Source organism: Propithecus coquereli, unplaced genomic scaffold (genome assembly GCF_000956105.1).
Source record: "Propithecus coquereli isolate 6110/MARCELLA unplaced genomic scaffold, Pcoq_1.0 Scaffold79, whole genome shotgun sequence".
NCBI classification, from domain to species: Eukaryota; Metazoa; Chordata; class Mammalia; order Primates; family Indriidae; genus Propithecus; species Propithecus coquereli.
The window spans coordinates 1,805,401-1,819,774 of NW_012154062.1; the positions used below are offsets into that span (position 1 = coordinate 1,805,401).

General features: G+C 37.4%; 1 protein-coding gene across 1 annotated transcript in view; it reads right to left on the reverse strand.

Annotated features, from left to right (window-relative positions):
* Positions 1-14,374, reverse strand: part of LOC105825207 (PH and SEC7 domain-containing protein 3-like) — a 254,323-nt gene that overhangs the window by 98,782 nt on the left and 141,167 nt on the right. The window contains exon 3 of the mRNA XM_012662911.1: positions 3,044-4,130. Coding sequence (XP_012518365.1) covers positions 3,044-4,130 — 1,087 coding nt within the window. The remainder of the gene's footprint in view (positions 1-3,043; positions 4,131-14,374) is intronic.

The window sequence follows — 14,374 nt, forward strand, 5'->3', positions numbered from 1 at the left end:
ATCCTGGAAAGTAAGTAACAGTGCAGAATTTCAATATTAGGTTAATCTCTTCTTTTTATATTTTATATCTTTATATTTTCTCCTTCAACCATACAAAAGGGACAACATTCTGTAGACCAAACTTTTATATTCACTGAGCTTATATCTTGGTATATTTGGGAAGGAAGAGATGAAACATACTTGGGTTGAAAAAATTCTTAGCATACGTGTGGCTACTACAATATAAATAATTTAATAGTTTCCAACTAGTTTCCTAGTGTGTGCATACATCTAGTCCAATGCATATTTGAATGAAATATTAAATTCTCACTTTAGCCGACTATACTGCGCAAATTCAGATTATAACAGAAGCAGATAAATATATCATGTAAACTTGATTCAGTAAACTTGTAGTAAAAGCACACTAAACTTTCACTAGTCTATTAATACTTTCTGATTTAAATAACATTAAATGACCTCAAGAGGATGACAACATCAGAATCTAAGGGCTGCCCTCTGCTGACAAGAAGGCAGCACTGCAGAGAGATTTCAAGTCCAAGATTACACAGCCCAGGAATGATGTAAAAACAAAAAAGCCAACAGCATGTTTATTGCAAGGCTGACCAACCCCATAAGAAACTAGTAACAACTTATGAGTTAATATATAGAGGTGGAGCATGAATTTTGGCACACAAATGTGAAAAATTAATATGCAGTATGTTCTTCAAATACTAAAAATGAACATTAGGGCTGGGCACAGTGGCTCACACCTGTAATCCCAGCACTTTGGGAGGCCGAGGCAGGAGGGCTGCTTGAGCCCAGAAGTTTGAGACAAGCCTGGGCAATGTAGCAAGACCCCAACTCTTGAAAAATTAGCTGGGTGTGGTGGTACACACCTGTAGTCCTAGCTACTCAGGAGGCTGAGGTGGGAGGATTAAGCCCAGGAATTGGAGGCTGCAGTGAGCTATGATCACACCACTTTACTCCAGCATGGGCAACAGAACAAGACTCAGTCTCTAAATTCTCTTAAAAAAAAATTAGGACAATTAAGTAAAATTTAATAATTAGGAGATAGATCAGTGGTAAGAGCAAGAAGTCAAGAGTTAGAAAAAACTGGAGCTGAATTTTGCCTGTGCCAATTACTAGTCATGTCACTGGAGGCAACTTTACTTAACCTGAGCCTCTGATTCTTATAAATATGAATAAAATAGAAATAGAAATTACCTATTAAGTATGTCCTAAGTAATCCACATTCCTGGGTATTACCGGAATTCACATTCGACAATGCAGTTGTCTTTGTTGTTTTTAAATTATTGAAGGTCCGCCATGTACCAAATACTATGTTCCTAATGGCTTCCCACTGCACTTGGAGTAATAAAAGAGACAGTTTCTAGGGTGATGCTACTCCCTGCCTCTCCTACCTCTCCACGCTCATCCACCCCACTCTCCCCCGCTCTCCAGGCACCACCCACAATGTTGAAACTTCAACTCTTCAAACCTGATCTAAGGCCTTTGCTTCACACAACTCTAGAAAGCTATATGCTAGTCAGGGGACCCAGCAGCCTCCTTTGAACACATTGTTCCCTCTGCCTGGAACATTCCTCCCTCCCAGTCTCTGCCTGGCTACCTCCTATTCCTCAAGCCCCAGCTCAATTTCTATTTCCACAGAAAGGCCTTTACCAAACCATTATACAAATTAATTAGCCTCTCCCCTCCATTCAAATTATTCTTTCTAGTAGCTCTCAGGTTCTTTTCCTTTGTGGAACCTAGCACGGTTTGTGATCCTGCACTTACCAACGTGCTTATGTGATTAATGTTTCTCTTCAGCAGTAACTTCCATGCGGACAGTGACCACGGACCTTATCTATTTTGAACATCCCTTTATTCCCAACATCTCACAGTGTCAAGGACATGGCAAACAATCAAAAAATATTTGTGGAAAGAAAGAAGGGAAGGAAGGAGGAATGAATTAGTAATCTGAACAACAGTAAAAGTGCATATTCCAGGAGGAATGTAAATACTGAGACACATGCCACATATCAAGGCTGCTTTGGAGGGATGTCTGCAGATGCGACGTGTTAGGGGAGGGGGGAGTGTCCTGATAGTGGTCCCAAAGGAGCAGCACTCTCAGTGGATTTGTTAATTGCAGAGGAAAAGGCATTTCCTTACAGCCAACAAAAACCAAAAAACAAACCCTTCAGCCTCGACACAGATGTTTTCCCATATAAACTGTAAAATGTGGCTCCATGAGCACTGACAGAAGAAAAGAAGGTACAAATTCCAAGTACAGTACACAACAAATGACTCTGCCCAGAGGAGCACTGCGTGGTCAGACTGCGATCACAGGGGATGAAGAAAGATGGGTCATGTCTTCATTCATCCAGGCTCTAAGCTGGTACGAATGTCAGAAATGCAGGGAAAGACCAGGGAATACCATGTGATGCCAAGTTTACTATGAGGGCCATAAATCAAAGCATATGCTACTTGTAAGAAGAAGAAATTCCCATGTGAATACCACGGAACAACTGAATTATAAAGTCTACTTCTCACCTCCTGAGATGTCCTTTCTAAACATGGAAAATTGAGAGGGCTCAAACCCAGAACCTGTGTTCACACATGTATGGAGGCTGCATTCTTGGCTAGACTGCAGGCACCGGTATTGCACCCAGAAGAAATGCCTAAGTTAGGATGTAATGACCATATAGGGTATGTCAAAACAGCCCAACCCTTTTCATATTATTAAAGATAATTGTGGTGTTCTACTTACCACAATGTTGAAAAACTTGAAACGTGTTAAATATAACAAAACGTCACAAATGGATTTGCATAGGTCCCTGCTCCATGCCTAATGGACAACTTTATAATGGGATCACTCTACTATCTTAGTAACATAGAAAGAATCTTGCCTTAGAAGGACCTAGCTTGCAGTAACTTCTCTTCCATTCTATGATAACAAGGACCCGGTGTATTTTGAGTTGAGTTCTCCTATGGAGCACAGGATAATGGTTTTCTATTAAAATATGTACCAGGCATGACAGACAGCAGGGCTACGCTCAGAGCTCACCTTTCCTTGTTTCTTGCTGGTTCAGGTTTCTTCTCAAAATGTTGCGTGTTTTCCTTCAGGAAGACTTCGTCCTCTCCACTCTCATCAAGGTGCACAGGGGAAAATGTCCCTGAGCTAGTGCCGGGCCTCTCTGAAGGAGCTCTCCAGGTTTCATCCCTAACACGCTCGGTTAAACTACTTGAATTACACAAACCAGCAGATGAGATGAGATGGCTTGGCACTTTGGGAAACTCTTTGCTTTCAGGACAGGCTCTCCTTTCCAGCGACGTCTCAAAATCTGCAGGATGCTGCGTCTCTCTCTTATCTCCTCCTGTCCACAGTATCTCCACCCCTTGAAATTCCACATGTTTGATCCGGCCTGGGCGTCCCAGGGAGCTGCCTCGATCACATCTCTCTGGGTGCACTCTCCCGAGAGCAGACCTCTGCTCCTTCAAGGAACCAACACCGCCCGCGGAGCTGTGGGTCGCTGCTGGGCCCCCCAGCTCCTGCCCACAGAGAGCCCCTTCTCTCCCATCCTTAGTTATCTGGGAAAGCTCTGCCTGAGTGTCTCCAGTTAACAGTGCAGTCAGATCCTTCTGGATGCTCAAATAAAAATCTTCCTCGGTCGTTACTTCAGCTGAAAGAGGTATATCTGGTGACTTTTCTTGGCCAGCAGGGAGTCGTTTGTTGGCTCTCTGTGTTTTATAACTGGCAGTGTCCAGCTCTTTTCCCACCTGCTGAACTGAAAAGCTAGAAACACCACCTTTGTCCGGTACCTTTGTAGCCTGTAATGTTCCCGAAGCTATTCTGGCTTCTGTGGCTTTCAGAGCTGAAATCAAAGAGTCAATGGGTTGTAAACTTTGTTCCTTGAGGTGACGTTGAGAGGGGGCCTCTCTGACATCTTTTGGTCCTTCGGTAACACTGTCGAGCCCAGAGTGGTGGCCACCAGGAAGCTGGACCCCGTGCTGCCCTTGTGGGCGGCATGGCAGAGGCTCTGCATCAAACTCCAGAGAAGTTCTTAGGCCTTCTCCGCCTTCCTCCATGGTCCCATATTCTGGAAATTCATTTGTGACATTCGGTGGGAGTAAAGTGCTTCCTCCATGATCACCTATGAATAGAACAGAATGGACACATGATTTGTTTTGGAACAACGGGGTCCAGGATGTGTTAATAAATATTCACACATATTAGGCACTCAATAATACTTATTAATTGGATTCTTTCACTATCTCCTCCCTCTTACCACCATGTAACTCATACTTCTCATAACCTTGCAGCTCTTTAGCCTAAATGAGTATAACCACAAAACCACATTAGTTAGGCGACAATATGATGACACATGCTGTATTTAACTCTACTTCCGATAAAGTCCCACACGTTAAGATTCAGTAACTCAGTTGCTTCATATGCAAAAAGAGATTTAAATAGGGATACCTTCCAAATACCACCCATAAAATAGCAACTAAAATATTTACATTGGGCATAACACCAAATAGCCTTATGATCTAGCCAACACTATTTTGCTGTGCAATTTCTGAGACAGAGCCTCAGAAAAAAGTCACGATCTATTTAAAGTCAGTAAATATTTTTTCGGGTAGAAGTCTTCCCTTCACTGCTGAATTTCTGTGGGGGAAAAAATGCTTTCAAAACATCCCCCAAAAATGAGAATGAAGTCAAAATGGAATATGAAATTTAATATGTTGAGAAAGATTTACAGGATCCCAACTGAATAAAAATTTTCTTATTTCATTTATTTTTCAATTGACAAATAAAGGTTTTATATATATACATACATGTAGTATACAACATGATGATTTAATATATGTATACACAGTAGAATGGCTAAACCAAGCTTATTAATATATCCATTACCTCATATATTTTTTTTGTGGTGAAAACACTTAAAATCTCCTCTTAGCAATTTTCAAGTATACAATTCATTGTTACTAACTGTAATTACCATATTGTATATTAGATCTCCCGAATTTATTTCTCCTAGTTGAACTTTTGTATCCTTTGACCAACACCCCTCCGATCCCCACCCACCTCCCCCAGCCCCTGGTAAGCCCCATTCTACTCTCTGCTTCTATGAGTTCAACTTTATTAGATTCCACATATTAGTGGGATCATCAACTGCATAAAATTCAGTGGTATCTTACGGAGAACTCTGATATATGAAGCAAAGAAAACAATATTTAGATCGTATATATTTACTATAATGAATCAAATTCACAACATTTTCCTGTTAAAATGATAGTCAGCGAGAACTAAAAATGGGGACATTCTGATAAATGAAAAATTTAAATTGGGCTTTATGGATAACAGCTACAGTATTATCAACCCCCTTCTGAACTTGGTTTTGGTTACCTTGTATCAAGAAAACACTCATGTACACTAGAAATAGAAATACTCATTTTTACTTATGAAAGACATTTGTTGTTATTAATATTTATAAACCATCACCAAGATACAACCTTCCTATTTAGTAAAATATTTGATATAGGTCTGAATAGGTACGGTGAAATGGCATGAAAGACTTAATCAAGTCCAAGGCATGCTCGAAATGAGGTAACTTGGAAACATCAGTTAATACATGGTATCCCACAGTGTGTTAAAATTTGATAAATAATAATATATCTAAGAGTGTATCTTATTTCATATTCCATTTTTTAAAATAATTTGAAATATATCTCTAAAATTAAATTTGAATCAAGTGTTGATACAAACTAAGAAGCATTTTCTGTGATGGCAGCGTTTGTAATACCTTCACAAGACAGAACTGAAAGGACGTAGCTTGCTGACATCTGAGGAGGAAAAAATTTTCAAACTCTGATTTTGAAAAAGAAGACAGAAAAAACAAAAACAAAAAATATCCCTTTACCTAGGGTGGCACACTGACATTTTTATTTTTCCAGTAAAGAATGCAGTAGGACTTTTAATTTGTCTACCTTTTAAGTCAGTGGTTTTTAGTATATTCACAAAATTATGCAACTATCACAACTATCAATTAATTCCACAACATTTTCATCACCCCAAAAAAGAAACTCTGTATCCATTAGCAGCCACTCCCCATTTTTCTTTTGGTAACTACCAATCTACTTTCTGTCTCTATGGAATTGTATATTTTGGATATTTCATACAAACACAATCATATAATATGTGGCATTATGGGTCTGGCTTCTTTCACTAAACACAATGTTTTTAAGGGCTTATTCATGCTGTAGCATGTATCAGAATTGCAGCCCTTTTACTGCCAAACAATATTTCATTGTATGGAAATAACCACATTTTCTTTATCCATTCATCAGTTGATGGGGTATTTAGGTTGTTTCCACTTTTTGGTTACTAAGAATAATGAATTTGTATGTAAGTTTCAGCATCTGCATATATATTCAATTCTCTTGACTACTGGCATTTCTGGGTCATATGGTAAATCTACGTTTAGTGTTTTAAAGAACTGCTAAACAGTTTTCCAAAGCAACTGCATCATTTTGCATTCCTACTAGCAATGTCTGAGGGTTCTATTATCATCCATGTTTTTTTATTACAGACATCCTAGAAGTGGTATCTCACCATGGTTTTGATTTGCATTTCCCTAACGACTAATGATGCTGAGCAACCTGCCATGTTTATTGGCTATTTGTGTATTTTCTGTAGAGACATGTCTATTCAGATCCTTTGCTCATTACATAACTGGGTTATTTGTCTTTTTATTATTGAGTTATAAGTGTTCTTTATATATTCTGGACAGAAGTTCTTTATCGGATATATACTTTGCAAATATTTTCTCCCATTCCATGGGCTGTCTTTTCACTTAAGTGATGTGCCTTTTGAAGCACAAAACTTTAATTTTGATAAAATCCAACTTATTATTTTTCTTTGGGTTTTATGCTTTTGGTATCATATGTAACAAATCATTGTCTAAGTCAAAGTCACAAAGATTACTTCTATGCTTTCTTTTAAGAGTTTTACAGTATTAGCTATCATGTTCAGATCTTTGATCCACTTTGAGTTAATTTTTGTGTATGATGTGAAGTAGAGATCCAACTTTATTCTTTTGCATCTAGATATCCAGTTGTCCCAGTACTATTTATTGAAAAGACTATTCTTTCCCCATTGAAGAGCCTTGATACTCAGGGAGAAAATCAACTGACCATGTATGTAAAGGTTTATTTCTAGACTCTCAATTCTATTTCATTGAGCCAGATGCCTATTGTTAAGCCAATATATCAGGGTCTTGACTGTAGCTCTGCAGTAAATAAAATCTGAAAGTGTGAGTCCTCCAACTTTGCTCTTCCTTTTCCAGGTTGATCTGGCCACTCTAGGCTCCTTGCATTTCCCATATGAATTTTAGGATCAACTTGTCAGACAGTTGACATTTTGATAGCAACTGAAATGAAACGATGGAGTACTGGTTTCTTAACAGTATTACTATTACATTTTTTGATCTGTGATCACGGTTTGTCTTTTCATTTATTTAATCTTCTTTAATTTCTTTAGTTTCTTCTAACAATGTTTTATAGTTTTAAATGTATATAAGTTTTGCGTTACTTTCGTTAAATTTATTCCGCTAAATATTCTATTCCTTTTGACGTTGTATTTGTAATCTCATTTTTAGATCATTTGTTCTTAGCAAATAGAAATACAATTTGTCGTTGTGTAGTGATCTTACATCATACAACCTTGCTGAACTTGGGTTTTGGTTCTAACAGCATTTTTGTAGATCCCTCAGGATTTTCTACATACAAGATCATGTCATCTGTGAAGAGAGAGAGCTTTACTTCTTCCTCTTCAATCCCAATCTATCTTTCCCAATCTACTGTCTCTCAACTCCCCTTTCAAATGTTATACATCATTGCTTCTAAACTGAAGGAGGGTACGGAAAATGAATACCTTGAAAAGGTTCTTTCTAATTCTAATATGGAAATAAAGTTAACCCTACACACACTCTGAACTTTATACTTCGCCTTTGCACAACCTCTTTTCTCCACCTGACATACATTTTCTTCCCGTCTCAATATGATTAGATTATTTTCACCTTTCAAGACCTAACTCAAATCGCTTCTCCTTAATTAAGCCTTCCCTTAATCACCAACCCTTGAAAAAAGTCATCTCTCCCTACAAATAAATGTCAAAAGAACTTCAGCTGTATGTTACATACAGTGCAAATGTATGAGCATAAAGTTAGCTCACATATTAAAGCTTTTTCCAAAGGCTACAGTTTTTAACCCATCATAAAGTGGTTTTAAGAAAATTGACCAAAGTGACCACTGAAGCCATATTTATATATAACACCCATTGTTGGATGGATTTCACTATCCAACAAAGGTTAGTGAAGTTAAACTTTACCATTTGGAAGACCATTTTGTTCTAACAATTTAACTCGTCATCTGTAAAACAACCACAAAAATAAACACTGCCCCAAAGAGAAGTGGGCACAAAGAAATCAAGAAAGGGGGCCTCAAAGAAATTCAATAATTCCTTGGCCCCATTTTTAATACTGTTCATTGAAATGTCCCTCAGAAAGGGACAGCAAATGCAACAATTGTGGGCAAAGGCTTGTGATGTTTGGTATAACAGCTTGGCAAATCATCAAAGAAAGTGAGATCAGATAAAACAGGGAAGGGCAAAAGCAAAGCCCTGCATGACAAAAGCTTGCTTTACTATCGGAATAAATTCTCCAGGTCTAAGATTACTGTTCTCATTAAGGACTGGTGTAGACCAGGGGAAACAAATGTTCTGAGAGGCTACACGACCTGATCAAGGTCAATAAAATGATGTTCAATAAAATTTTATATCAGAACTAAAAGTCAGGACTAGATTCCTGGTCTTGTGTCTCTCGGGAGTAAATGCCTGGGAAAAACTCAGAGACCACTGAGTTGTCAGATCATCCCTTCTAATAGCAGTGATATTAACAAATATATTGAAGAATGAAGAAAGTCTTCTAGTTGTAGCTAATGGGTAGAAACAGCCACATCCCTAAGGATTCAGCACAACAGCAAATCTTTCCTTCTGAATAAGGCACCCCTTTGTCATACTGCAAGAGCAGTTTATTTTTGCTGTTTGCATTTCTTGTCACAACTTGAACTGTCCTTAACAACAAACAAAAGTATTGCAAAGTATTAATTCTGACCTTTTACTTAGAATTTCTGATTTCTTCCTTATGTTTAAAAATTGGGACTATATGGTAGGATGAATATTAAAAAAAGAAAAAGACCCACTTCTTCTTTTAAGATGTTTTGTCTCTGCTCCCTTGAAAAACAGGGCCATAGACACTTCCTATTAAATGCCCATTGTTTCCAAAATTCATTCACTCGCTCAGCAAATATTTATTGATTACCTGCTATGTACTGAACATAGGGAATTCAAAACTGAGCACTGCATGAGAAGTCTGTTTGGCATGTTAGAAGGTCACCTTGGTACCACGTGAAGAATGGATAGGGGAGACCCTGCGAGCGTAGACGCAGGAATAACAACACAGGCTCTGGCAATAGCACAGGTGTGAGACGGTAAGTGCTCCAGCCAGAACAAAGGCAGAATGGAATGGAACAAACATGCAAGGGCGGCTGCATCTCCCAGGACACTCCACTTGGGCCACTATCCATGGCCATCCTCACCTCACCCCCTCTGTCCCAGCCCCTCTCCTTTCAACATGCCTCCGTCAAAGCCATTGCCCACCCTCATCCAACTGCTGTGGGCTCTTACACCTAACTTGCGAAAAGCTTTCCCTTTGCCTTTCTTTCAGTCTACATCCATTACCAATGTAAGAATCCAACTCAAAACATTTCTCTTCCAGAAAGCCTTCCTGAAGTAGTCCTGCCTGAATTTAGTCTCATCTCTGTGACAAAGGGATTTGCTAAGTATAAAAAAAGAACTTTAGCACTTACCTAAATATAAACCACACACTAGAGGAATCTGAATTAATAAAGAGTTCATAGTTTTACTGTACTTATTTTTCCCCTTAAAGGAATGAAAAATGTAGTGTAAAGTGTGTAGGAGGGAAGGGAGGGGAGAGAGAAAAAGAGTGTCACACTCATGGGAAATATATGTACTTTTGGGGGGTGTCTATTTATATTCCATTAGAAGTCACCCTTTTCTATAGGGAATCTTAGCTGCTGCCTTGTGTATTTGGTCAGATTCCTAACAAATTGTGTTTCCTGTTGTTTAGTAAAGATGCTTTTCCTGTGATGAAGTACAAACCCACAGATTTTTTTTTCTTTTGATTTAATATACTGAGAAAGAAAGGGATACTTCTGAATGTTAACAAGATCAATTTTAGGAGTTCTTTGCGTTGTATATTAAATAGCCATCTGTTTCTAGAACACAGGGATAGGAATGTAATAAAATAAAATGGAATTTTAAAAATTTCTTCAAATCATGAGGAAATGAGCCTGCTCCATAAGACTGGCTGTAGAAAAACTACAGCCTTTCTAAGAACAATCTTGTTTGAAGACCAATAAATGAAACAGATTTTCTTCCACTCTAGCTAACAAATTCCTTACAAGAATATGGTTCAAGAAAAAAAATAAATAACAAGAACTGTTTGGCACATCTACTGCAGACTCAGTCACTGGAAGCTGAAATTTGAAGCAAATAAAACAGTTTTTCAAAAGGGATTCTGAGCAACAGGACGTAGGTTTCCCCAGACAATATGACTGTCATATCTACCCCCATATTCTTCAGGACAGCCATAATTATGGATTCTATACACATACATTTCCTAGAACTGAGGCTCAGTTGTTTTTAGAAAAAGGTGTTTTGTTTTTTCTTGCATTGTTTTGTTGCCACTAGAATATAAACTCCAGAAGCCTGTACCAATAGTACCTAGCAAAATGGAATTTTGTTGAATTAATGAATTAATTCAACAATTAATGAATTAATGTCCTATAACCAATGGAATACCATTTAATAGAACTTCAAGACAGAAACAAAAAGAAGCCTCCTTAAACACAAGCAAAATACTGCATATTAGTGCCATTCAAGTTCTACCCCCTGCTCCCAAATACAGGCTTGTGCTAGAAATACAAGGGTACTTCTCAACTTTAGAGCTTGCTCATTTGTTCATTTTCTCAGCAACATTTATTGTGTGCCAAGTATGTGTCGAGCACAGGAGAACAGAGCACCAAACGAGGCTAACATGGCTCTTGCCATCAACGAACTTACAATCCAGCAACTCCATCTGTACACACTGCCTGCCTATAGATAAAGTCCAGGCAGTGATAAGGTTCAATAGAGACAATATTGGCCAGTTCTAGAATTTAGCATCATCCTACATGAGCTATTACAACTCAGCATAAATTTCTCAGTTGCCAATATGGTAGCCACATATACATATGGCTATTTAAATTTATATTAATTAAAATTTAATAAAATTGAATATTCAGTTCCTCAGTGTTCCACACCATATGTAGCTGGTAGCTTCCGTACTGAACTATACAAAGAACATTTCCATCATCACAGAAAGTTCTATTTGAAAACGCTGTCCAAGAGCCTACCTACTCAGAATAGCCTTGAGACAGCAGCAGAGCTATCACCCAGGAGGCTTGTTAGAAATGCAGACTCTCAGACACCAGCCCAGACCTTCCCAATCAGAATCTTGTTGGTTTCTAACAAGAAGTCCAGATGACTCACATACACATTAAAATATGAGAAACACTGCTTCAGAAAGATACAATATCTAGAAGTTGATTTGACTACATTTAAATGGCTACTTTTTTATCGTAAAAGATATCACAAGTTCCTCCCTCCTAACCAAAAGATCCAATTGTTCAATCAAATAAATAATTTTAAAAAGTTCAAAGAAAACATATAATCTCTCATTTCTATGAAGAGAGTGGTTTGATTATTCTAGTCTGGGTTTGCACTCGAATTAGCAAGTACTCTGGGAACCTTTTCAAGAGAGGAAGAGAATTGCCTCTACTGTAATATGACCTCTTCTTGATTTTATAGCAGATAGTAAATTTCTCTCACAATGAATGGTCAGTGACTCTACACTTGTGCAAAAAGATCATAAAATAATAAAATAACTGCAAATGTAAACTTGACCATTAGTGAAAGCCTATACATTAATATCTGTACATAGCCTTAAAGAAATTATTAATGCATTGGAGCTTAAAAGAAAAGAGCTAAGGGAAAGGCAAGGCCTTTCAATTTTTACAAACCAGAATATTTTCCCAGGGCTTTAATGTTCATGTCTTTGGAGGTATTGTAAAATAAAAACACATGTGAAAATTCAGTCTCATGAGGTACTATCGAGAGTGCACTAAGGGTCTACAATCTATTTTCTATGAATATAGTTCATCAGATTTTCAATTCTTTATAAATCATGGCTAACCTAGCCACTAAAAATTTGTTTTCCCTGCTTTCCACAAGTTGTTCATAAATGCAATGATGTCCTTGGTGTTCTCTGTTGTCTAATGAATATCAGTTAGTAAACACCTTAAAATTCTTAAATTATTTTAACACTATAAAATTTACAGAAGCAAGTTCAAAAACACATTCTCCCTGACTTGTCAGAAAGGAATTCAGTCCCAAAAACAAGGAGGTAAAGAGTGACTACTTTGACATTGCCCAAAGTGATTTACAGATTCAGTGTAATCCCCATCAAAATACTAATGTCAAATTTCACAGATCTACAACAAATAATTCTAAGCTTCATTTGGAACCAAAAAAAGAGTCTGAATAGCCAAAGCAGTCTTAAGCAAAAAGAACAAATCTGAAGGCATCACATTACCTGACTTCAAATTATACTCCAAGGCTACAGTAACCCAAACAGCATGATACTGGCATAAAAGTAGAGACATACACCAATGGAACAGAATAGAGAACCCAGATATAAAACCATCTACCTATAACCAACTGATCTTTGATAAAGCAGATGACAACATACACTGGGGAAAGGAAGCCCTATTCAATAAATGGTACTGGGAAAACTGAATAGCCACATACAGAAGAATGAAACAGGACTCCTATTTCTCACCATATACAAAAATTAATTCGAGATGGATAAAAGACTTAAATGTAAGACATGAAACCATAAAAATTCTAGAATAAAATATAGGAAAAACTCTTCTAGATATTAATCTAGGCAAAGAATTTATGACTAAGAACCTAAAGGCAAATTCAGCAACTACAAAAAGAAATAAATGGGGCTTAATTTAAAAGCTCTGCACAGCAAAGGAAATCATCAACAGAGTAAACAGACAACCTACAGAATGGGAGAAAATATTCACAAACTATACATCTGACAAAGGACTAATATCCAGAATCTACAAAGAACTCAAACAAATCAGCAATAAAAAACAACCCCATCAAAAAGTGGGCAAAAGACAGAAGTTTTTGAAAAAAGACAGACAAATGGCCAACAAGTATATTAAAAAATGCTCAACATCACTAATCATTAGGGAAATGCAAATTAACTATGATGAGATACCCCCATGAGAATGGCCATTATTAAAAGCAATAGATGCGAGCTTGGATGCGGAGAGAAAGGAACACTTAATAAACTGTTGGTGGGACTGCAAATTAGTACAACCTCTATGGAAAACAGTATGGAGATTCCTCAAAGAACTAAATGTAGATTTACCATTCAATCCAGCAATCACACTGCTGGGTATCTATCCAAAGAAAAGAGATCATTTTATAAAAAAGACACCTGCACTCAAATGTTTATCGCAGCACAATTCACAACTGAAAAGATGTGGGATTACCTATGTGCCCATCAATTCACAAGTGAATAAAGAAAATGTGGTGTATATGTACTCAGCCATAAGAAAAGCATGAAATCATGTCTTTTACAGCAACTTGGATGGAACTGGAAACCATTATCCTAAGTGAAATTTCTCAGGAATGGAAAACCAAACATCACATGTTCCCATTAATAAGTGGGAGCTAAATGATAGGCAAACACAGGCACAAAAGATATAAAGGACATTGGAAACCAAGAAGGAAAGATGGTGGGAGGTGGGGTAAGGATTTATAAAAACTTACCTATCGGATACAATGAACACTATTCTAGTGACAGGCACACCAAAAACCCTGTCTTAAGCATTATGAAAGTTATCCATGTAATAAAAATGTTGGTACCCCCTTAATATTTTGAAATTATTTAATAAAATGGGGTGAGGAGAGTGACTACTTTGATTCTTTAGTCTGAAATTTCACAAATCAATAACATTGGAAGACAAATGCCTAAGTTACAAAGCAAATATCAAAAGCAAGTCTTGAAGAGTTAAAAAAAAAAAAAAAATCTCAAATGTATTTCACCTGTAACTATAATCCTTAACTGTGAATGATAATGGCCAATGCTTTATGTTTATTAATCAATAAACCTCTCCAGCAACACAGTGATGC